This window comes from Rattus norvegicus, chromosome 16, assembly GCF_036323735.1.
Source record: "Rattus norvegicus strain BN/NHsdMcwi chromosome 16, GRCr8, whole genome shotgun sequence".
In the NCBI taxonomy this organism is placed as follows: domain Eukaryota; kingdom Metazoa; phylum Chordata; class Mammalia; order Rodentia; family Muridae; genus Rattus; species Rattus norvegicus.
In genome coordinates, this window is record NC_086034.1 from 22,402,704 (window position 1) to 22,428,391 (window position 25,688).

General features: G+C 39.0%; 1 protein-coding gene across 1 annotated transcript; it reads left to right on the forward strand.

Moving 5' to 3' along the window:
- Positions 1 to 12,043: 12,043 nt before the first annotated feature.
- On the forward strand, positions 12,044 to 12,496 carry LOC134482489 (elongin-C-like). The gene has a single exon (XM_063275958.1). It carries the CDS (start codon positions 12,059 to 12,061, stop codon positions 12,467 to 12,469), a length of 411 nt encoding a protein of 136 aa, XP_063132028.1. The 5' UTR covers positions 12,044 to 12,058; the 3' UTR covers positions 12,470 to 12,496.
- Positions 12,497 to 25,688: the final 13,192 nt, after the last annotated feature.

Consider the following 25,688-nt stretch of genomic DNA (forward strand, 5'->3'; position numbering starts at 1 on the left):
GGTAGAGGCAAAGGGTACACACTTCTACCTCCCTCGCATTTTTCAAGCCCCATTACCCTCCTTTCATATTCATCAACATGATGTTGACTGGAGTTGATCACTCTCTCCAGTGTATCCTGGTCACCTGCTGGCTGCATGTTGGAATGGGCATACAGATTCATACTTGATAAGGAAGAGGGTCAGTTTCTTTTTCTTAACCAGGCACCCACAGCCCTGGCACGCAAGCCTAGGTAAAGTAGGAAATAAAGGGAGGGACAACAAACACTAAAGTCCCTTTGAAAAAATTAAATGGAAATCTGCTACTCTATTAGCTTCCTATATGTATGGAATACATATGGAGCCAAAAACTAACATGACACGAGGCTCCACTTAGACATCTTGTGCCACCAAGTTACAAATCCAGCAACAGGAATGGGTGACAACCTGTTGAGTCATTAACCAAAGGATCCTATAGAAAACCTTGACCATCACAAGCCAGTGCCAAGACTATTGGTTGCTCTATACAATCTGATGTTCAGGACTGACTTCTGAAGATAACATTTCTGTCATCACAGGGGGGGATAGGTTGAGCCGGGGTCTAACTAGACTCTTCACACTACTAACCAGAGTTCATAATACTGGAAGGTAACCTGTCTGCTACTGGAGGGCAAAGGTAATCCTCAATATCAGTCAGCTTCAAACCCTGAAACCTACAGTAACACCTACAAAGAAGCTCAAAGGCATCTTCAAATCTAATTATAGGTGATCTAGAACCCTCATATCTTCACAGGCCCAGACATACATATAGTGCACACACAGACACGTAGGCAAAACATTCATACATGTGAAAGAAGCATAATCTTTCAATAATAACATGTTTACAGGTATGTAATACACTTATGCAGCAAATTCATCTTTTTCAAGTATATAATCTAGGAGTGCATTCTTACTATGTCATTAAATTATGCATCACTTATACTATTGGTTTTAAAAATATTTTAAGTTTGAGAAAACTCTGTGGCCATTAGAAGGTACTCTTTATTCCTCCAGATCCTATCCCCTATCAACTTGTTAGGCACCAGCTCAGCCTATCCCTCTTTAATGACAGAAGTGTTACTTTAAGTATAGGAACTTAAGATCAGGATGTGTAGAGCACACCATACCCCATGATGTGCCTGGGTTTCATGGATGCTTTGAGTTAATGAGTAAACTGGCTGCAATCCAATCTAACATTTGGTCTCATTCGGTTGGTTTTTGGTGTAGATGTTGTCGTCGTTGTTGTTGTTGTCATTGTTGTTGTTGCTGCTGCTGCTGTTGCTTCTGACATTGTTTGATAGATTGATTGGTTTTTTGGTGTCTAGTTTTTTGAGGTTTTTGTTTGTTTAATTGATTCCTTGTGTGAGTGATTGGTTGATTTTCAAGAAAGTTTGTCTCTGCCCACCCCCTTTCTCTCTCTCTCTCTCTCTCTCTCTCTCTCTCTCTCTCTCTCTCTCTCTCTCTCTCTCTGTGTGTGTGTGTGTGTTTGAGTGTGTGTAGTTCTGGCTGTCCTGAATCTACCTCTGTAGACTAGGCTGGCCCCAAACTCGTGAAAATCTACATGCCTCTGCTTCCTGAGTGCTGGGATAAATTTCTATGCCCCCACCAACCAGGTCATTTTGCATATTTAACAAAAATGAAGTCATCTAATATAGAAATATCCCCTTTCTTGGTCATTAAATAATAGCTTCTTTTATCATAAGATAGTGTCAATGCCTCTGTCCATCTCTAGAGACTAGTCCATTGTATCAATATGATAAACTCTGTTTACCCATTCATCATGCTGGACCATTTGGGGTTCTCTCTTTTGTCTTTTACACTTAGCAGGGCAATTATACATCAATCACAAAAAAAAATGAGCTTCAGACTTGCCCTCAGGACAATGTGATGGAGAAGATACCTCTACTGTGATTCACTTTTCCCAGATTATATCCACATTTTGTAGAGTTGCTTAAAATCAACCAGCATCCTAGCCTCCAAGGCTCCAGTGCTGCTGTTGAGCAGAGTCAGAGAGGATGGAAGAGTGAATTTTGGGGGCATTCCTGTAAAACTAGGTCTTATGGATGGAACAAATGCTAGCAGTCATGAGTCCAATACATGGGCCTTTGCTGAAAACACCCCACACAGAATGGGGCATCCTAATTCCATCAGGTACTAGAAGGAGCTCCTGAAGTTTTAAAGGGTACCAGTTGAAGACTGGTTTTCACTTGAAAAATACACTAAAAAGCTACTGATGTAATAAAGAGTATAGAAAATTGTGGCTTTCACTTAGAACATTTTCATGGGAAACTCTTTCTTTTTTTTAATTAACTTGAGTATTTCTTATATACATTTCGAATGTTATTCCCTTTCCTGGTTTCCAGGAAAACATCCCCCTAATCCCTGCCCCTCCCCTTCTTTATGGGTGTTCCCCTCCCCATCCTCCCCCCATTGCCGCCCTCCCCCCAACAATCTAGTTCACTGGGGGTTCAGTCTTAGCAGGATCCAGGGCTTCCCCTTCCACTAGTGCTCTTACTAGGATATTCTTAATGGGAAACTCTTAATTAAAAGGCAAACAGTTTAGGTCAACACTCATAGGATGAGTCACTAGGACTAGCAGCAGAGTCTTTGACAAGAGGGAGTCCTACTTAGCAATCTCATGATAAACCCTCACAAATCAGAGGCCCACTGCTCTCCTTGGACTGTTTTACTAACAGTGCTGTGCTGGCTTTCTTTTACAACTTTACAGCGTATGCAGACCAGACTCCATAAATTGTCATGTCTGCAAACGTCATCTGCTGTTCGTGACGTCACTTTATCTCTGAAAAAAACTGAGCTTCACTAAGGATCACCTTGGACATGGATACATCTACTGTCATGGTATTGGCCTGCTGCCTGCCCGATGGCAAAGAAGGACAAATGAGTCACCTCCAGGACACTGCAGTCACAGAGACATGGATTCTCCTTGATCAAGGTTCCAATCTCCTGGATTGTGTCATCTGGTAAGTGCGTGAGAAGTATTTGTTCTTTTCACACATAAAATCCTGTTCACCAAAATCAGTGAGTGCACAGTGCACCCTTCAGGTGCAGACCTGACCTATTAGACTGAGAATAAATTTTAACAAACATCCATGCTCAGTGGAATCCAAACATCACATCTGTCTTCCCAAGTGGAGGATATTTATACTCATTAAATTGCAGATATTACTAAAATACCTAAATACTGAAGGGAAACACAGGGTGGCTGGTGCCATTGTGCCGTCCTTAGATGATGCTCCTACAGGTCCTCTGAATGCACGAAAGGGAAAGTACTGACCTCTACCTTCATCCACTCAGCAATTCCTTGTTTGAATCCTATTGACTTCTTAGTATTACTTCTCAGATTCCATGTTGTTTTTTCTTCTCTTTTACTAGGGACTTGGTATTATGTCTGTAAGTCACTCACTACAGTAATCTATCACCCCAATCTCTTAGAATCTCTACGTTTATTTGCTATAGAGATAATGAAGTCTTGAGGGAGAGACGTAAAGGAGTCATCCCATTTAAAATGGAGTTACCACCTTCTCTGTACACTTTCCAGGTTGGGGTCTCTGTGTTAGTGTCTATAGCCTACAAGAAGATGATGCTTTTCTAACGAGGGTTCCAAACACAGATCTATAGCTATGACAGTCATTTCATTGATACGGATAAGAGTACTGAGTTTTCCTCTTGGCTCAGGACATATCTACTCTTAGGGTTTTGGCTGCTTTAGCAGTTTCAGGCCTGGCTTCCATCACATAGAGTGTGTCTGAAATAGAATCAGGAAAGAGAATTATTTCCATAATATGTGTTCCACTACTGTATCAGAACATCTTACGAGCCAGTAACTGGTTTACTTTGCAGTATTTGTAGCTTTGGGATAACCATGTTTGCATTTCTGTTCTGAAATCATGCAGACTACTTTATGTATCATGAATGCTACTTGGTAGGTGTGAAGCTTAATAGATAAGGTTTTTCTTGTGTTTATAGAGTAAATATACTTATTTTTTATAGGAATCTATTAAGATTTTTACGAATGGTAGAGGCATCATTTTCAGCTAAATGATGATGATCATTGATTTATGCCATGTTTTAAATTTCAGGAGGTATGATTTATGAATGGATGTTTTTATTCTCTATGCTATAGGAGTAATGTTCAGGAAGTACCATTCTGCACAGCGAAGTCAAACATATTTCCTATTTTCTCATCTCCCACATCTGTGCTATGAAGTCTTATGTTTTGTTCCATGATGCATGTGGCATTGACTTTTGTGCTTGTTCTGTGTAATGGACCAAGTTTCTGTCTTCTCCATGAAGCTGTCTCTATTCATCAGTATAATTTGTTAACATGCTGTCAATTCCCCATATACCATGGATTTATTTTTAATTTTTATTTTTTAATTAATTAGTTAATTAATATATACTTTCCTTCAATCTCTTCTCTAAATTTTGGCTTCATATTTCCTGCTATAAATATTTTTGTTTCCCCTTCTAAGAAATACTGACACATAGACATTTTGGTTGTCCTTCTTCTTGAGCTTTATGTGGTCTGTGGATTGCACCTTGGCTCATCTGAGCTTCAGGGCTACTATTCACTTATCAGTGAGTGCACACCATCTGTGTTATTTTCTGGGGTCACCTCACTCAAGATGATATTTTCTAGTTCCATCCTTTTCCCTATGAATTTCATGAAGTCATTGTTTTTTAATAGCGGAGTAGTACTGCGTTTGTGTAATTGTACCACATTCTCTGTATCCATTCTTTTGTTGATGGACTTCTGGGGTCTTCCCAGATTCTAGCTATTAAAAATAAGGCTTCTATGGACTTACTGGAGCATGTTTGTCTGTTATATGTTGGAGCATCTATTGGCTCTATGCCCAGAAATGGGTATACCTGGGTCCTCAGGTAGTACTATGTCCAATTTTCTGAGGAAACCCCCAGCTGATTACCAGAGCAGTTGTACCAGCTCGCTATCCAAGTAACAGTGGAGGAGTGTTCTGCTTTCTCCACATTCTTGTCAGAATCTGTGGTCACCTGAGTTTTGTTCCTAGCCACTCTGAGGGGTGTGAAGTAGAATCTCAGCATTGTTTTGATTTGCATTCCCCTAATGACTAAGATTGTTGAAGAACATTTCTACAGGTACTTTTCAGTTATTCGATATTCCTCAGCTGAGATTTCTCTGTTTAGTTCTATATCCATTTCTCTAATAGGATTATTTGGCTCTCTGGAGTTTAAGTTCTTGAGTTCTTAGTATATATTGGATATTAGACCTCTATTGAATGTAGGATAGGTGAAGACCTTTTCCCAATCTCTTGGTTGCCGTTTTGTCCTAAAGAGAGTATCCTTTGCCTTGGAGAAGCTTTGCAATATTATGAGGTCCCATTTGAAAGTCCTTGAGCATAAGCCATTGGTGTTTCTTTTCAGGAAAATTTCCGCAGAGTCCCTACATTCGAGGCTTTTCTCCACAGTTTCCCCTATGGCTTTGAGTGTTTTCTTTTTATGTGGATGTCCTTGATCCACTTGCCCTTGAGCTTTGCACTAGGGAAGAAGATCAATTTGCATTCTTCTGGGTGCGAACTTCCAGTTAATCCAGCAACAATTATTGAAAAAGCTATCTTTTTTCTACTGTATGGTTATATTTCCTGTCAAACATCAAGGGACCATAGGAGTATTTGTTCATTTCTGTGTCCTCAATTCTATTACATTGATCTACCTGCTTGTCTCTGTTTTAATACCATACAGTTTTTAAAACTATTGCTCTGTAATACAGCTTGAGGTCAAGGACGGTGATTCTATCTTTTATTGTTATTATTTCTTTATGTTGAGGATAGTTTTCTCTATCCTTGTTTTTTTTTTTTGTTATTCCAAGTGAATTTCCAAATTCATCTTTCTGACTCTATGAAGGATTGAATTGGAATTTTGATAGATTGTATTGAATCAGTAGATTGCTATCAGCAAGATAGCCATTTTTTATTTATTTACTTTTACACTTCAGATTTCATTCCCCTCCCAATCCACCCCCTGACAGTCCCACATCTCAATATTGCATACCTCCTCCCCCTACCCCTTGTCTCCTCCACAAGGATATACCCAGCCCAGCAACTCCACCATATGTATAAGCTTCCTGGAGCCTCTAGTCTCTTGAAGGGTAGACATCTGCTTTACCTGAACCCAGACAGGGGTGTTCAATGACTCATGGCTGTCTGTGTACAAATTTATGGACAGATGCTTAATTATGTTTCCCAACCTATGAGCCTTTGAATACTGTTGCAGATTTCATTATTGCTTTACCTCTATGGTGTATTAACTCCAAATCTGTGCCGGTGAGGGCTCAAGCTGCGCTAATGTTGATGACTGTGTGACCTACATGGCTCCTTTATATTGACCTATTAAATTAATGATGGATTTCTAAATGTCATTAAAGAATCGTGTTGGTATTCTTAGGGGGTTGCACAGATTATCTAGATAAATTTTTGTGTTATGGCCACTGTCTTACGTAGGACTTTAGTTGTGTGAACAGACACCATGGCCAATGAAACTCTTAAAAGGAAACCATTTCATTCGGGCTGGTTTACAGCCTCAGAGGTTCAGACCTGTTATCATCACAGCAGGATCACTGCAGCCACCAATCAGACATGGTGAAGGAGGATCTGAGAGCTGTAGATCTTCATCTGGATGGTCCTGCAGAATACTGCCTTCTAGGCAGCTAGGATGAGTGTGTTAAACCCCTTACACACAGTCGCACACCTACTCCAACAGGGCCACACCTACTCCAACAGGACCACGCTTCTAATAGTGCCACCCCTGAGCCAAGGAAATATAAACCATCACATCCAACTCCATCATATTAACCCTTCTGACCTAGGAGCGTGGGGCCTTTCCATGTTACTGTATCTTCTTCTGTTAATTTACATTAAGTTTAGAGTCTTTAACTGTACAAGTCATTCAATTCCTTGGTTATATTTAATCTATAATATCTGTGAGAATCTGTTAGTTTGCTTATTTGCAGAGTGTGCTGGGTATTTGAATTTAGGAAACTAACTTGGTTTTATGCATTGCTTTTCCTCTAATACAATGCTGAACAATTGAATAGCTGCAGGGGAATTTTGGTGGAGGCTTTAGAGTCTTTTGTGTATATCAACCACCCAGGCCTAAATAAAGTGACATTGGCTTCATTCTTTCAAGGGTGTACATCTATCACATTCACTTGTGCTGTTATTCTAGCTAAGACTTCAATGATTTTATTGAACAGGGGAAGATCAAATATACTTTTCACATTTCTGATTTCTGATTTAGTGTGAATGCTTGGCATAAATATTTTAGAATGATATTTGCTGTGTACCATTCTTATCTTGTCTTTATTATATTGAACTGTATCCTGGGTCTGATGGTTTGTATGTGTGAAGCCGAGGAAGTAGCAGTATTAGAAGTTGTGACCCTGTTGGAATAGGCATGTCACTGTGGGTGTGGGCTTTAAGACCCTGATCTTAGCTGCATGGCTGTCAGTCTTAAACTAACAGCCTTCACGTAAACATGTAGACTACTCAGCTATCAAAAAACAATGACTTTATGAAATTCAAAGGCAAGTGGATGGAACTGGAAAATATCCTGAGTGAGGCAACCCAATCACAGAAAAACACACATGGTATGTATGCACTCATTGATAAGTAGATATTAGCCCAAATGCTCGAATTACCCTAGATGCATAGAACACATGAAATTCAAGAGGGATGACCAAAATGTGATTGCTTCACTCCTTCGTTAAAAGGGGAACAAGAATACCCTTGGGAGGGAATAGGGATGCAAAGTTTAGAACAGAGGCTGAAGGAACACCCATTCAGAGCCTGCCTCACATGTGGCCCGTAAATATACAGCCACCAAACTAGATAAGATGGATGAAGCAAAGAAGTGCAGGCTGACAGGAACCAGATATAGATCTTTCCTGAGAGACACAGCCAGAATAAGGCAAAAACATTGGCGAACGCGAACAGCAAACCACTGAACTGAGAACAGGACCCCCGTTGAAGGAATCAGAGAAAGGACTGAAAGAGATTGAAGGGGATGAGACGCCATATGAACAACAATGCCAACCAACCAGAGCTTCCAGGGACTAAGCCACTACCCAAAGACTATACATGGACTGATTCTGGGCTCCAACTGCATAGGTAGCAATGAATAGCCTAGTAAGAGCACCAGTGGAAGGGGAAGCCCTAGGTCCTGCCATGACTGAACCCTCAGTGAACGTGATTATTGGGGGGAGGGCAGTAACAGGGGAAGATGGGGATGGTAACACTCATATAGTAGGGGAAGGGGAGTGGTTGGGGGATTTGGCCTAGAAACTGGCAAAGGAAATAACAGTTGAAATTTAAATAAGAAATACCCAAGTTAATAAAGATGGAGGAAAAAATACTGAATAAAAGAAAGGAATGTAAACCTTTGAGGCAAGTTGTAAACCTGTCACTAGAATTCATTAATTAAATATTAATTCTATGTGCATATTGTTTAAACATCTGTGTTTCTTTCAATGGCAAACTGTGATCATATTCAAAATGAGGCATTTCCTTTCATTTTTCTGACGTTTCCTTTTGCTATTGTCAATATAATTGAAATAAGGTGAGATAGGACTCTTGAATGGACATACACTTCCTGCCTTGTTTTCCTATTATACAATCTTCTGCTTTATCAGGAGCTCTGAAGAATTAGCTAACGTATGCAGAAAAACAGTAGACTAAACCCTTCTGAAAATGTGCTGTCAACAGAAACAAAATCCTGCGCTTCCTTCACTACATGATTTTTATAAAGCTATTAGAATAAATTGACGAAGTTCATCATCACAAACATCTCCCCATTTGATTTCAAGCAGGCATGGTAACAGAATCGGCTCTGCATGGCAAACCTGAGACCTGAATGATGTAGGAGAGGAGCCTGAGGCAGAGATGAATCTTTGCTCTCGGCATGATTTATTGTGTGCTGTCTCCCAGGTTTATCATGTCCCTATTTATGATATCAGTGTGTGAGGGTTGCGGATTTTGGAAATTTTTCTGTTTAATCTTAATTGTATACTGTTGAATAATTGAAATGTGGGAGCTGTATTGGATTTGGGCCTGGTTGCTTTGTCACTGTGTGGCACAAGAAGTTTACATTCACAGAATGTTGTCAGCCTGAACAAGACCCTTCTGGGTCTCCAACAAGGTTTGACCCCTGCTGAGCCCTGCCCTTGCATGTGGAAGCCTTTTGTCCCCAACTGGGAACAGTCTGGCCGGGTACTTCTCACCTGAGTCAGAATTAGGCTGGCCTTCCTGGTTATTTCCCTAATTTATTCAGGCCACATAGTTGGTCCTTTGTTACCGAAGTCTCAGCCAGGGTTCCCCACTGTGCTTGACAGATACCTGCTAAGTGGTGTTCTTTGGATATATAGTTTGGTCAATAAAGAAACCAGGAGCTCTCTTCCTCTTCTGGCTTGACACGAATAACCTGTGTGTGTGTGCTTCTTTCATCCCGCAGGCTTTCGCCCGATTCTAGGTACCCTGTTGGTGCTGGCCCCGACATTGAAAGACTGTGTGAATTTTCTCTTGATAACTGACAGACTGTTGGAGATTCCTATGCATGATTTACTGGTTGTGTTCATTTCCTTTGTATGCATGACAGGCACTTAGCTTTTCCTATGGATGACTCTCACGCAATGTATGTGATCTGTGGATGACTGACAGACTGTGTGTTTCTAATAGATGACTGAGAGGCTGTTGACTTTACTGTGGCTGTTTGAAAGGATATTGAAATTTCTTATAAATGGTTCTAAGGCTATGGGCAATTCCTATGGGTTATTGATAGGATGTAGATTTTTCCCCCAGATGACTACCAAGTTGGGGGTGTGCCATGTAGCTGACAAACAGGCAACTCTTTCCTACAGATGATTGACAGGTTGTTGGTTTTTCCTATGAATGCCTTACAGGTTGTGGGTACTTTCTATGGATGATTTCATGTAGCAGTCATTTACCATGGAGGACTGACTGAAAGTCTGTGCATATTTGTTATGCATACTGAACAATGGTAGATACATACTATGTATGGTTGACAGGCTTTGGCTATTTCTTATCAATGATGGACAGGGTGTAGGTATTTCCTATGAATGACAGATAGAGTGTAGGCTTGTCCTTTGGACAAGTGACAAAGTTGGTATATGTTTCCTGGGGCTGAGTGATAGGCTGTTGACACTACCTATGAATAATCCACAGGCTTTGAGATATGTTGTGAAAGACTGACAGGCTGTGGGTCTCTCCATTGAATGACTGGCTATGGGAGTTTCTAATGTATGACTGACCGGCTCTGAGAGGTTTGTATATAAGTTAGCCGCCATGTCCTGTGGTTGATTAACAGACTATGGCCATTTGTTATGTCTGATTGACAGACTGTGATAATTTCTTCTGGATGACTGACAGGTTTTGTGAGTTGCTGGTAGATGATTGACAGGGTGAGGGGATTTCCAGTGGATGACTGACAGGACATGGGCAATTCTTATGGATGGTTGCCAGGCTGTGGGCTTTTACTTTGGATGATGTAGGTGTTGGGGACAGATTTTTGATAAGCTGTATGACTTGTGGGTGACTGACATGTTGTGCTTCTTAAGATAGATGATTGATACATCATAGGCATGACCTACAGATGCAGATCTACAGACCACTTGTTTCACTGTAAATTTTATAAACAAATGAAAATTGAAATCCCCAGTCACCAATACTTTGACTTTTTCAATCCAAATTTCATTTTTTATGCCCACGATTAAGCTTTCTATATTTGCTACCATTATGATCACAACATATTGCTTAGGTAATAAATAAAGTATCCATGTTAACCCGGGAGCAAAAACGTAGCAAAGCAGGACCTTCCATTTTGTTTTAAAATGGTCAATGTGTCCCTGGACTTACACTAAATTTGGTAAATATAAGTAGAAGGAGATAAACTATGGCATCCAATCTCCTATATATGAGATTCAAAAAGGTTTCAGCAAAATGAAATGAGAGTTCCAAAAAGCAAGGTTCATTTCATGCTATATTTACATTTATATGATGTAAGGAAGCTTGACTGGGCAGAGAAACATAAAGGTTTAAGAATGGGAAGACCTTGAGATATATTTTTTTTTCGGAGCTGGGGACTGAACCCAGGACCTTGTGCTTGCTAGGCAAGGGCTCTACCACTGAGACAAATCCCCAACCCGACCTTGAGATATATTAAAATGTGTATTATACACAATAGACATTTAATTACATGTGAGGAATAAATGGACTGACAGAATGAAAAACTATAGTTGGACAAATCAGAGTTTGAAGAAAATATTCAATAAGCATAAGAATATTTTCAAACTATAATTCATTCTTGTATTATTTATATGAAGCTCTACCTTAACAACTAATAAACACCTTAAAATAACAAAATGATTAGGAAGCATGTGGACTTCGGAAAAATATGCTGGTGTGCCATCAATTCCCCTTCAAGCAAAAAAATATGAAATACGAATGAGGGCCTAGCCCATCACACTGCTCCCTGATCTCAAATCCCACGGAGAAGAGAGCTAAACACCAAGAAGTATGGAACATCCTGAGACCAGAGGACAGACAGACACATCTGTCCACTTTCAACACCACATTCTCATCAATGAACAGATAAGAGAAACAGAAATTAAACAGCGACATAGAGAAACTAACAGAAGTTATATACTAAATGGATTTAACAAATATTTATAGAACATTAAATAATAAAACAAAAGGATTTATATTCTTCTCAGTACCTCATAGTACCTCCTCGAAAATTGACCATATGATTTGTCAAAAAAATAGGCATCAATAGATACAGGAAGATAGAAATAATTCTATTTGTCCTATCAGATCACCATGGACAAAGGCTGGTCTTCAATAAAAACAATAATGACAGAATGCCCTCAGATACATTGAAGTTTAACAACACACTACTCAATGAAAACTTGGTCAAGGAAGAATTAATGATAGAAATTAAAGATTTCTTAGCACTTCCTTCGGATGCAAGTTACTAGATGACTGCTTCTCGGCCTCGCCAGGAAACTAGTAAGTTCCTCTGGGATCAAGTAGAATTTTATAAGAACATAATGGATGGAGAGGAGAAAACCTATGGTGGCTGTGAAGGCCCTGATGCCATGTATGTGAAATTAATATCTTCTGATGGTCATGAATTTATTGTAAAAAGAGAACATGCATTAACATCAGGAACAATAAAGGCCATGTTGAGTGGTCCAGGTCAGTTTGCGGAGAATGAAACCAATGAGGTCAACTTTAGAGAGATCCCTTCACATGTGCTATCGAAAGTGTGCATGTATTTTACCTACAAGGTCCGCTATACTAACAGCTCCACTGAAATTCCTGAATTCCCAATTGCACCTGAAATTGCACTGGAACTGCTGATGGCCGTGAACTTCTTAGATTGTTAAATAAGATAAATTAAAATAAACTGTTAATTTTTTTTCAGTATTTAATACCTGTAGTTCAGTTAGTAATTTTTTCACATATAGCATGTTGCCTGTATGAAATTGAACTCTAAAGTTAATTGCTGAGCACATTTCTTCTGTCATTTGCATAGCAGAGTTGAAATTTGTTTGCTACATCAACAAATTAAGGAAGTTTCACAAGCCAAAAAATAAATAAATAATGCCAGTTTTAAAAAAAAGATTTCGTAGAATTTAATGAAAATGAAGATACAACACACCCAAACATTTAGGACACAGTGAGAGCAGTACTAAAAGGAAAAATAGCTCTGAGTGCCCCCAAAAGAAACAGGAGAGAGCATACTCAGCAGCTTGACAGCACATCTAAAATGTCTACAGCCAAAAGAAGTAAATACACACAAGAGGAATAGAAGGGAAGAAATAATAAAACTAAGAGCTAAAATCATCCAAGTTTTAAAAAAAAAGGAGTACACAAAGAATCAACAAAAGCAGGAGCTGGTTCTTCGACAAAATCAACAAGATAGATAAACCCTTAGCAAGAATACCCAGAGTGTATCCAAATTAACAAAATCAGAAGGGAAAAGGGAGACATAACAAAAAATCTGAGGAAATTAAAAATATCAACGGATCCCACTACAAAGGCATATATTCAACAAAACTGGAAAATCTGGAGGAAATAGACAATTTTCTAGACAAATACAAGGTACTAAAGTTAAATCAAAAACAGATAAACATCTAAACAACACCATAATTCCTAAAGAAGTAGAAGCAGTTATTAAGAGTCTCCCAACCAAAGAGAACCCAGGACTCCATGAATTTACTGCAGAATTCTATCAGGCCTTCATAGAAGACCTCATATCAACACTATCCAGATTAGTTCCCAAAATAGAAATAAGCAGAGCACTACCAAATTCCTTCTTTGAAACCACAGTTACTCTTATAACTAAACCACACAAAAATCCAACAAAGAAAGAGAACTTGAGACCATTTACCCTTATGATTATTGATGTAAAAATACTCAATAAAAATCTTGCAAAGTGAATACAAGAACACATCAAAATAATCACCCATCATGATCAGTTAGGCTTCAGCCCAGGGATGAAAGGATGGTCCAATATACTAAACGATAACCTGGGCAAGGAAGAAATAAAGAAAGAAATTAAAGATTTCTTAGAATTTAATGAAAATGAAGGTACGACATACCCACACGTATGGGACACAATTAAAGCTGTGCTAAGAGGAAAACTCATAGTTCTTAGTACCTGCAGAAAGAAACAGGAGAGATCATATATCAGCAGCTTGACAGCACACCTAAAAGCTCTAGAACAAAAAGAAGCAAATACACCCTGGAGGAGTAGAAGGCAGGAAATAATCAAACTCAGAGCTGAAATCAACCAAGTAGAAAAAAAGAGGACCATAGAAAGAATCAACAGAACCAAAAGTTGGTTCTTTGAGAAAATCAACGGGACAGATAAACCCTTAGCCAGACTAACGAGAAGACACAGAGAGTGTGTCCAAATTAACAAAATCAGAAATAAAAAGGGAGACATAACTACAGATTCAGAGGAAATTCAAAAAATCATCAGATCTTATTATAAAAGCCTATATTCAACAAAACTTGAAAATCTGCAGATAATGGAAAATTTCCTAGACAGATACCAGGTACCGAAGTTAAATCAGGAACAGATAAACCAGTTAAATAACCCCATAACTCCTAAGGAAATAGAAGCAGTCATTAAAGGTCTCCCAACCAAAAAGAGCCCAGGTCCAGACAGGTTTAGTGCAGAATTCTATCAGACCTTCATAGAAGACCTCATACCAATATTAGCCAAACTATTCCACAAAATTGAAACAGATGGAGCACTACCAAAGTCCTTCTATGAAGCCACAATTACTCTTATACCTAAACCACACAAAGACCCAACAAAGAAAGAGAAATTCAGACCAATTTCCCTTATGAATATAGACGCAAAAATACTCAATAAAATTCTGGAAAACCGAATCTAAGAGCACATCAAAACAATCATCCACCATGATCAGGTAGGCTTCATTCCAGGCATGCAGGGATGGTTTAATATATGGAAAACCATCAATGTGATCCATTATATAAACAAACTGAAAGAACAAAACCACATGATCATTTCATTAGATGTTGAGAAAGCATTTGACAAAATTCAACACCCCTTCATGATAAAAGTCCTGGAAAGAATAGGAATTCAAGGCCCATACCTAAACATAGTAAAAGCCATATACAGCAAACCAGTTGCTAACATTAAACTAAATGGAGACAAACTTAAAGCAATCCCACTAAAATCAGGGACTAGACAAGGCTGCCCACTCTCTCCCTACTTATTCAATACAGTTCTTGAATTTCTAGCCAGAGCAATTAGACAACAAAAGGAGGCAAAAGGGATACAGATTGGAAAAGAAGAAGTCAAAATATCACTATTTGCAGATGATATGGTAGTACATTTAAGTGATCGCAAAAGTTCCACAAGAGAACTACTAAAGCTGATAAACAACTTCGGCAAAGTGGCTGGGTATAAAATTAACTCAAATAACTCAGTAGCCTTCCTCTACACAAAAGAGAAACAAGCCAAGAAAGAAATTCGGGAAATGACACGCTTTATAATAGACCCAAATAATATAAAGTACCTCAGTGTGACTTTAACCAAGCAGGTAAAAGATTTGTACAATAAGAACTTCAAGACTCTGAAGAAAGAAATTGAAGAACACCTCAGAAGATGGAAACATCTCCCATGCTCATGGATTGGCAGGATTAATATAGTAAAAATGGACATTTTACCAAAAGCGATCTACAGATTCAATGCAATCCCCATCAAAATACCAATCCAATTCTTCAAAGAGTTAGAACAATCTGCAAATTCATCTGGAATAACAAAAAACCCAGGATAGCTAAATCTATCCTAAACAATAAAAGGATATCAGGGGGAATCACTATCCCTGAACTCAAGCAGTATTACAGAGCAATAGTGATAAAAACTGCATGGTATTGGTACAGAGACAGACAGATAGACCAATGGAAGACAATTGAAGACCCAGAAATGAACCCACACACCTATGGGCACTTGATTTTTGACAAAGGAGCCAAAATCGTCCAATGGAAAAAAGATAGCATTTTCAGCAAATGGTGCTGGTTCAACTGGAGGTCAACATGTAGAAGAATGCAGATCGATCCATGCTTATCACCCTGTACAAAGCTTAAGTCCAAGTGGATCAAGGACCTCCACATCAAACCAGATATACTCAAACTAATAGAAGAAAAACTAGGGGAGCATCTGGAATACATGGGCACTGGAAAAATTTCCTGAACAAAACACCAATGGCTTATGCTCTAAGATCAAGAATCGACAAATGGGATCATAAAACTGCAAAGCTTCTGTAAGGCAAAGGACACTGTGGTTAGGATAAATCGGCAACCAACAGATTGGGAAAAGATCTTTACCAATCCTACAACAGATAGAGGCCTTATATCCAAAATAAACAAAGAACTCAAGAAGTTAGACCGCAGGGAGACAAATAACCCTATTAAAAAATGGGGTTCAGAGCTAAACAAAGAATTCACAGCTGAGGAATGCCGAATAGCTGAGAAACACCAAAAGAAATGTTCAACATCTTTAGTCATAAGGGAAATGCAAATCAAAACAACCCTGAGATTTCACCTCACACCAGTGAGAATGGCTAAGATCAAAGATCAAAAACTCAGGTTACAGCAGATTCTGGAGAGGATGTGGAGAAAGAGGAACACTCCTCCATTGTTGGTGGGGTTGCAGACTGGTACAACCATTCTGGATATCAGTCTGGAGGTTACTCAGAAAATTGGACATTGAACTGCCTGAGGATCCAGCTATACCTCTTGGGCATATACCCATAAGATACCCCAACATATAAAAAAGACATGTGCTCCACTATGTTCATAGCAGCCTTATTTATAACAGCCAGAAGCTGGAAAGAACCCAGATGCCCTTCAACAGAAGAATGGATACAGAAAATGTGGTACATCTACACAATGGAATATTACTCAGCTATCAAAAACAATGACTTTATGAAATTCGTAGGCAAATGGTTGGAACTGGAAAATATCATCCTGAGTGAGGTAACCCAATCACAGAAAAACACACATGGTATGCACTCATTGACAAGTGGCTATTAGCCCAAATGCTTGAATTACCCTAGATGCCTAGAACAAAGGAAACTCAAGACGGATGATTAAAACGTGAATGCTTCACTCCTTCTTTAAATGTGGAATGAGAATACCCTTGGCACGGAAGGGAGAGGCAAAGATTAAAACAGAGACTGAAGGAACACCCATTCAGAGCCTGCCCCACATGTGGCCCATACATATACAGCCACCGAATTAGACAAGATGGATGAAGCAATGAAGGGCAGGCTGACAGGAGCCGGATGTAGATCTCTCCTGAGAGACACAGCCAGAGTACAGCAAATACATAGGCGAATGCCAGCAGCAAACCACTGCACTGAGAATAGGACCCCATTGAAGGAATCAGAGAAAGAACTGGAAGAGCTCGAAGGGGCTCAAAACCCCTTATGAACAACACTGCCAAGCAACCAGATCTTCCAGGGTCTAAGCTACTACCTAAAGACTATACATGGACTGACCCTGGACTCTGACCTCATAGGAAGCAATGAATATCCTAGTAAGAGCACCAGTGTAAGGGGAAGCCCTGGGTCCTGCTAAGACTGAACCCCCAGTGAAGGTGATTGTTGGGAGGAGGGCAGCAATGGGGGGAGGATGGGGAGGGGAACACCCATAACGAAGGGGAGGGGGAGGGATTAGGGGGATGTTTGCCCTGAAACCAGGAAAGGAAATAACACTCGAGATGTAAATAAGAAATACTCAAATTAATGAAAAAAATTTGACTTCAACAAGTTTCTAACCCCTGGACCATTTCTAAAATTCAAAGATTGTTTTCTCTACTATAAAGTATATGTGTATTTAATGGTTTTATCTTATAATTATTATATAACTTCTATCCATTATATGATAATGAACTCATCTTTTTCAGTAGCACATACATTTTATACTTTATTATGTAAAAGGTATGGCTCAGGTACAATATTTCATTGCATAAATGTTATATTTTGTAATAAAGAGAAAACAACAACAAAAAAAAAGTCCTGGAAAGATCAGGAAATCAAAACCCATAACTAAACATAGTAAAAACAATATACAGTGAACCAGTAACTAACATCATACTAAATGGAGAGGAACTTGATGAAATCCCACTAAAATCAGGGACTAGATAAGGCTGCCTGCACTGTAACTACTTATTCAATACAGCCCTGGAATTCCGAGCCAGAGCAGTCAGACAACAAAAGGAGGTCAAGGGATACAAAGTGGGAGGGAAGATGTCACAATATGGCTATTTGCCAACGATAGGATAGTATATTTAAGTGACGCCAAAAGGTCCACCAGAGAATTACAAAACCTGATATTAACTTCAGCAAATTTTTGGGTACAAAATGACTCAAAAAAAAATTAGTAGCCTTCCTCCACTCAAAGGAAAAACAGGCTGAGTAAAATTAGGGAAATGACACCCTTCACAATAGTCGCAATAATATAAAATACCTCAGTGTGACTTTAACGAAATCAGTGAAAGATCTATATAGCAAGAACTTCAAGTCTCTGAAAAGACATTGAAGAAGATATCAGAAGATGGAACGGCCTCACATTCTCATGGATTAGCAGGATTAATATAGTAAAAGTGGCCATTTTGTCAAAAGCAATCTACAAATTCACTGCAATCCCCATCAAAAATCCAACTCAATTCTTCAGACATAGAAAGAGCAATTTACTAATTCATTTGGAATAAAAAAAACCCAGGATAGCAAAACCTATACTCAATGATAAAAGAACTTCTGGGGAAATCATCATTCCTGACCTCAAGCAGTATTACAGAGCAATAGTGGAAAAAAAAAAGCTGTATGGTTTAGTAACATAGACAGCTAGACAGATCAGTGAAATATAATTGAAGACCCAGACCTGAACCCACCCACCTTTGGTCAATTGATCTTTGACAAAGAACAAAAACCATCCATTTGTAAAAAGATAGCATTTTCAATAAATGGTGCTCATTCAATAGGTTAGCATGTAAAAGATACAAATCAAACAATTCTTATCTCCCTGTACAAAGCTTAAGTCCAAGTGGATCAAGAACATCAACATTAAAACATATACAGTGGAACTAATAGAAGAAAAACTGGAGAATAGACTCACACACATGGGCACTGGGGAAATTTTCCTAAACAAAACAACAATGGCTTATGTGCTAAGGTCAAAAATTGACAAATGGAACCTCATAAAACTGCAAAGCTTCTGTAATGCAATGGATACTTTTCAATAGAACAGAACAGCAACCAACAGATTTGGAAAAGATCTTTACCAATATTACATCTGATGCAGGGCTAATATCAAAAATATACAAAAAAAAAAAACCCCAAGAACTTAGAGTCCAGAGAGCCAAATAACCCTATTAAAATTTGGGTTCAGAGCTAAACAAAGAATTCTCAGCTGAGGAATATCAAATGGCTGAGAAGCACCTATAGAAATGTTTAGCATTCTTAGTCATCAGGGATGTACAAATCAAAAAACCCTGAGATTCCACTCACACCAGTAAGAATGGATACGATAAAAAAACTCAGGTGACAGCAGATGCTGGCCAGGATGTGGATAAAGAGGAAAACTCTTCCATTGTTGGTAGGATTGCTGACTGGTACAACCACTCTGGAAATCAGCCAGGAGGTTCCTGAGAAATTTCCACTACCTGAGGACCCAGCCACACCTCTCCTGGGCATATACCCAATAGATGCCCCAACAAACAACCAGGAAACACGCTCCACTATGTTCATAGCAGCCTTATTTATAATAGCCAGAAGCTGGAAAGAACCCAGATGCCCTTCAACAGGGGAGTGGATTCAGAAAATAAGGTACATCTACACAATGGAGTACTACTCAGCAATCAAAAACAATGACTTCATGAAATTCATAGGCAAATGGAATGAACTAGAAAATATCATCCTGAGTGAAGTAACCCAATCACAGAAAAACACACATGGTATGCACTCATTCATAAGTGGATATTAGCCGAAAACCTCGAATTACTCTAGATGCAATCCACAGACCACATGAAGCTCATGACAAAGGATGAATAAAATACAGATGCTTCCACTCCTTCTGAAATGGGATAACAAAAATATCCATAGGAGGGAAATAGAGGCAAAGGTTAGAGCAGAGCCTGAAGGAACAGCCATTCAGAGCCTGCCCCACATGTGGCCCATACATATACAGCCACCAAAACTACATTTGACTGATGAAGCTAAGAAATGTGTGATGACACGGACCGGATATAGATGTCTCCTGAGAGACACACAGAGCATGTCAAATGCAGAGGTGAACACTAACAGCAAACTACTGAACTTAGAACAGGACTCCCTTTTGGGGAATTAGAGAAAGGATTGAAAGAGCTGAAGGTGCTTGCAACCCGATAAGAACAACAATGTCAGAGATGCCCAGGGACTAAACCACTACCCAAAGAGTATACATGGACCCAGGGCTCCAACTGCATATGTATCAGAGAATAGACTTGTTGAACACTAGTGGAAGGGGAAACCCTTGGTCCTACCCTGGGTGACCCACAGTGCAGGGGAATATAGGGGTAGGTTGTAAAGGGTGTGGGTTTGGGGGGAGAATACCCTTATAGGGAAGGGGGAGGGGACGGGGGCATATGGAGAGGAAACTAGGAAAGGGAATAAAGCAGCAGCAGCAGCAGCCTGAGGAGGAGGAGGAGGAGGAGGAAACAGACTGGAGGAGCTGAAGGGGTTTCAACACCACAGGAAGAACAACACTATCAACCAACCAGAATCGCAGAGTTCCCAGAGACTAAAACACCAACCAAAGAGTAGCTTGATACTCATGTATTGCTTTTCTAGGTATCACATTATCTATTTACTGACTAACTGATTTATGGGATTTTGCTGTTCATGGTTTGTTTTAGATACAGGCACTGTAGAATAGGATAGAAGCCTCCAAAAGGGCTTTTATCTGTCCCTCTTGAGACACTAATCCTGTCTAGCTCCAGATGGCTCCAGGCATTTAGAGAACATTAATTAGCTCAGTAATGCCACTGTGTGCTCACAGAAAGGGATTGATTCAAAATTGCCAACATTATCTCTGGAGCTAGTTAAGTTTGCCACAGTCAAAACAAATCTAAATAAACTTGTATCTAATAAAGGTATAATATATTTAAAGTAAAAAAAAAAAAAGAATGAAGGCTAGCCTTCATTTTAAAAGTCTTGGAAAGATCAGGAATTCAAGTCCCAAATCTAAACATAGTAAAAACAATATACAGCATACCAGTAGCCAACATCAAACTAAATGGAGATGAACTTGAAGAAATACCACTAAAATCAGTAGCCTTCCTCTATTCAAAGGATAAACAGGCTCAAAAAGAAATTAGGGAAATAATGCACTTCACAATAGTAACAGATGTTAAAAAACTACCTCGGTGTTACTCTAACCAAGCAAGTGAATGATCACTTTGACAAGACCTTCAAGTTTCTGAAGAAAGAATTTGAAAAAGATCTCATAAGATGGGAAGATCTCCCATGCTCATGGATTGACGGGAATAAAAATGTAAAATGGCCATCTGACCAAAGGGAATTTACAAATTCAATGTAATCCCCATGAAAATTTCAACTCTATTCTTCATAGAGTTAGAAAGAGCAATTTGCAAATTCGTTTGAAATGACAAGAAATCCAGGATAGTGAAAACTATCTTCAACTATAAAAGAATTTCTGGGAGAATCACCATCCCAGGCCTCAAGCTGTATTATATAGCAATAGTGATAAAACCTGTATGGTTTGGTACAGATTCAGACAGGCAGATCAATGGAATAGAAGTGGAGACCCAGAAATGAGCCCACACACCTTTGGGCCCTTGATGTTTGACAAAGGACCTAAAACCATCCACTGGAAAAAATATAGCATTTTGAACAAATGTTGCTGGATCAACCAGCAGTCAGCATGGACAATGCAAATCAAATGTTTCTTATCACCCCGTACACAGCTAAAATCCAAGAGAATTGAGGATCTCCACATAGAAGAAGATACACTCCAAATAATAAAAGGAAAATTGGGGAAGACCCTGGAACACGTGGGCACTAGGGAAAATTTCCTGAATAGAACACCAATAGCTTATGCTTTAAGATCAAGATTCAACAAATGGGACCTCAAAAAATTGCAAAGATTATGCAAGGAAAAGGACACTGTCATTAGGACAAAATGGAAAACAACAGATTGGGAAAAGATCTTTACCAATCCTATATCTGATAGAAGGGTAATATGTAATATATATATAAAGAAATCTAGAAGTTTAGACTGCAGAAAATCAAATAACTCTACTACAAAATGAGGTACAGAGCTAAACAAAGAATTCTAAGCTGAGGAATATCAAATGGCCCTGAAGCTCCTAAGGAACTATTAAACATCCTTAATCATCAGCAAAAATCAAACCAAGAAAATGCTGAGATTTGACCTCACACCACTCAGAATGACTAAGGACAAAATCTAAGGTGACAACAAATGTTGACGGGGATGTGGAGAAAGAGGAACACTCCTCCACTGTATGTGGGAGAGCAAGCTGGCAAAATAATTCTGGAAATTAGTTTGTAAGTTCCTCAGAAAATTGGACATAGTACTACCTGAGGACCCAGCTATACCCCCTAGTGGGCATATACCCAAAAGGGGCTCCAAAATATAGCAAGGAAATATGCTCCATTATGTTCATAGAACCCTTATTAGTAAATGCCAGGAGCTGGAAAGAATTCAGATGTCCCTCCATCTACAGAGTACACATTGGCTGACCCATGGCCTCAGGTGCATATGTAGCAGAGGATGGCCTTGTTGGGAACTAATTGGAGGAGAAGCCCTTGGTCTTGCCAAGGCTCTATCCCCCAGTGTAAGAAAATGGTAAAGCAGTGAGGTGGGAAGAGGTGAGTAGATGGGTGGGGGAAAACCCACATAGAAATTGGGAAGGGGCGATGTGATAGGCTGTACATGGATGGGAAACCAGGAAAGAAGATAACATTTGAAATGGAAATAAAAAAAATTAAACAAACCCCTCCCAAAAAAATGAAGGGCTGTGGTGGCAGGTAAAACTCATTTGGTAAAACATTTGCCCTGAGAAACTGACTGTAGATGTGGGGATAAGGGGAGCCCCAAAGCTTACTTGCCTGCAAGTGTGAGTATCAATGTGCTCCAAGATAGTAAATCAATAACACCAGGAACGTGGGAGAGTAAAGTTTGTCTCCAGAACAGAGGGACTAGAGGTGGAACCCACAGGGCGGCCTGATGGCCTGAGTTCAGTCCTCAGAAGCCACAATGTGGTAGAACAGAACCGTCAGTTGGCTCTGCCCTCTGACCACTACACACTTAGCTCCACGTGTGTGGAAAGTGAGAGGAAGTCAATGGCAATCTCTGACCGTCACATGTATATCAGTGCAAAATCAACAGTACAGAAGGTCCTCACTCACCTTCTGTGAGGGGGCATGGTCACAGTTCCTGTTCAATATGTCTTTTATCCATTAGCAAACAGGTAATATTGATCTAATATTCATTATTGATATTTTTGTCCCAAAGTTGACAATTTGTCTTATGATTAATTTTCCAGTACTGTCTATTAACATTAATGCTCTATATATTAAGAAAGTCTTCATAGAATCAGGGGTTGTAGAGAGGAATGGGAGAGGCAAAGAAGGGGATAACATTTAAAATGTAAATACATAAAATACACAAACACCTCCAGCAAAGTGGCTGGGTATGAAATTAACTCAAAGAAATCCGTAGCCTTCCTCTATACAAAAAAGAAATAAGCCGAGAAAGAAATTAGGGAAATGACACCCTTCATAATAGTCCGAATTGATATAAAATAACTCGGTGTGACTTTAACCAAGCAAGAGAAAGATCTGTATGATAAGAACTTCAAGCTTCTGAAGAAAGAAATTAAAGATGAGCAATGCTCTACTCAATGATATCCTAGAAAAGGAAGAAATAAAGAAATTAAAGACTTCTTAGAATTTAATGAAAATGAGGGTACAACATACCCAAACTTATGGGACAAAACGAAAGTTGTGCTAAGAGGAAAACTCATAGCTCTGAGTGCCTGCAGAAAGACACAGGAGAGAGCATAGGTCAACAGCTTGACAGCACACCTAAAAGCTCTAGAACAAAAAGGAGCAAATACACCCAGGAGGAGTAGAACGCAGGAAATAATGAAACTCAGAGCTGAAATCAGCCAAGTAGAAACAAAAAGGACTATACAAAGAATCAACAGAGCCAAAAGCTGGTTCTTTGAGAAAATGAACAAGATAGATAAACCCTTAGCCACACTAACAAGAGGACACAGAGAGTGTGTCCAAATTAACAAAATCAGAAATGAAAAGGGAAACATAACAACAGAATCAGAGGAAATTCAAAAAATCGTCAGATCTTACTACAAAATCCTACATTCAACAAAACTTGAAAATCTGCACGTAATGGACAATTTCCTAGACAGATACCAGTTACCAAAGTTCAATCAGGAACAAATAAACCATTGAAACAACCCCATAACTTCTAAAGTAGTAGAAGCAGTCATTAAAAGTCTCCCAACCAAAAAGAGCCCAGGTCCAGACGGGTTTAGTGCAGAATTCTATCAGACCTTCATAGAAGACCTCATACCAATACTATCCAAATATTCCAGAAATTTGAAACAGACGTAGCGCTACCGAATTCCTTCTGTGAAGACAGAATTACTATTATACCTAAACCACACAAAGACCCAACAAAGAAAGAGAACTTCAAACCAATTTCCCTTACAAATATTGACGCAAAGATACTTAATAAAATTCTTGAAAACCAAATCCAAGAGCACATCAAAACAATCATCCATCATGATCAAATCAGCTTCATCACAGAAATGCAGGGATGGTTTAATATACGAAAAACCATCACCGTAATCCACTATATAAACAAATTGAAAGATAAAAACCACATGATCATTTCATTAGATGTTGAGAAAGAATTTGACAAAATTCAACACCCCTTCATGATAAGAGACCTGGAAAGAAGAGAAATTCAAGGCCCATATCTAAACATAGTAAAATTCATATATACCAAACCAGTAGCTAATATTAAACTAAACGGAAATAAACATGAAGCAATCCCACTAAAATCAGGGACTAGACAAGGCTGGCCACTCTTTCCCTACTTCTTCAATATAGTTCTTGAAGTTCTACCCAGAGCAATCAGACAAGAAAATAATATCAACGGGATACGGATTGGAAAGGAAGAAGTCAAAATATCACTATTTGCACACGATAAGATTGTATATTTAAGTGATCCCAAAAGTTCCATCAGACAACTACTAAACCTAATAAACACCTTCAGAAAAGTGACTGGGTATAAATTTAACTCGAATAAATCAATAGCCTTCCTCTAACACAAAAGAGATACAAGCCAAGAAAGAAATTAGGGAAATGATACCCTTCAAAATAGTCCCAAATGATATAAAATAACTTGGTGTGACTTTAACCAAGCAAGTGAAAAGATAAGAACTTTTATAAGTGTATGATAAGAACTTCAAGCCTCTGAAGAAAGGAATTGAAGAAGACCTCGGAAGATGGAAAGATCTCCCAGGCTCATGGATTGGCAGGATTAATATAGTAAAAATGGCCATTTTACCAAAAGCAATCTACAGATTCAATGCAATCCCCATTAAAATACCAATCCAATACTTCAGAGAGTTAGACAGAACAATTTGCAAATTCATCTGGAATTACAAAAAACCCAGGATAGCTAAAACTATCCTCAACAATAAAAGGACTTCCAGGGGAATCACTTTCGTGAACTCAAGCAGTATTACAGAGCAATAATGATAAAAACTGTATGGTATTGGTACAGAGACAGACAGATAGACCAGAGGAATAGAATTGAAGACCCAGAAATGAAGCCACACACATATGGTCACTTGATTTTTGACAAAGGAGCCAAAACCATACAATGGAAAAAAGCATTTTTTAACTAATGGTACAGGTTCAACTGGACATCAGCATGTAGAAGAATGCAGATCAATCCATGCTAATCACCCTGTACAAAACTTAAGTCCAAGTGGATCAAGGACCTCCA

What these genes read in the sequence shown, in the direction of transcription:
- LOC134482489 (XM_063275958.1), top strand. Translation starts at nt 12,059, where the DNA reads ATGACTGCTTCTCGGCCTCGCCAGGAAACTAGTAAGTTCCTCTGGGAT.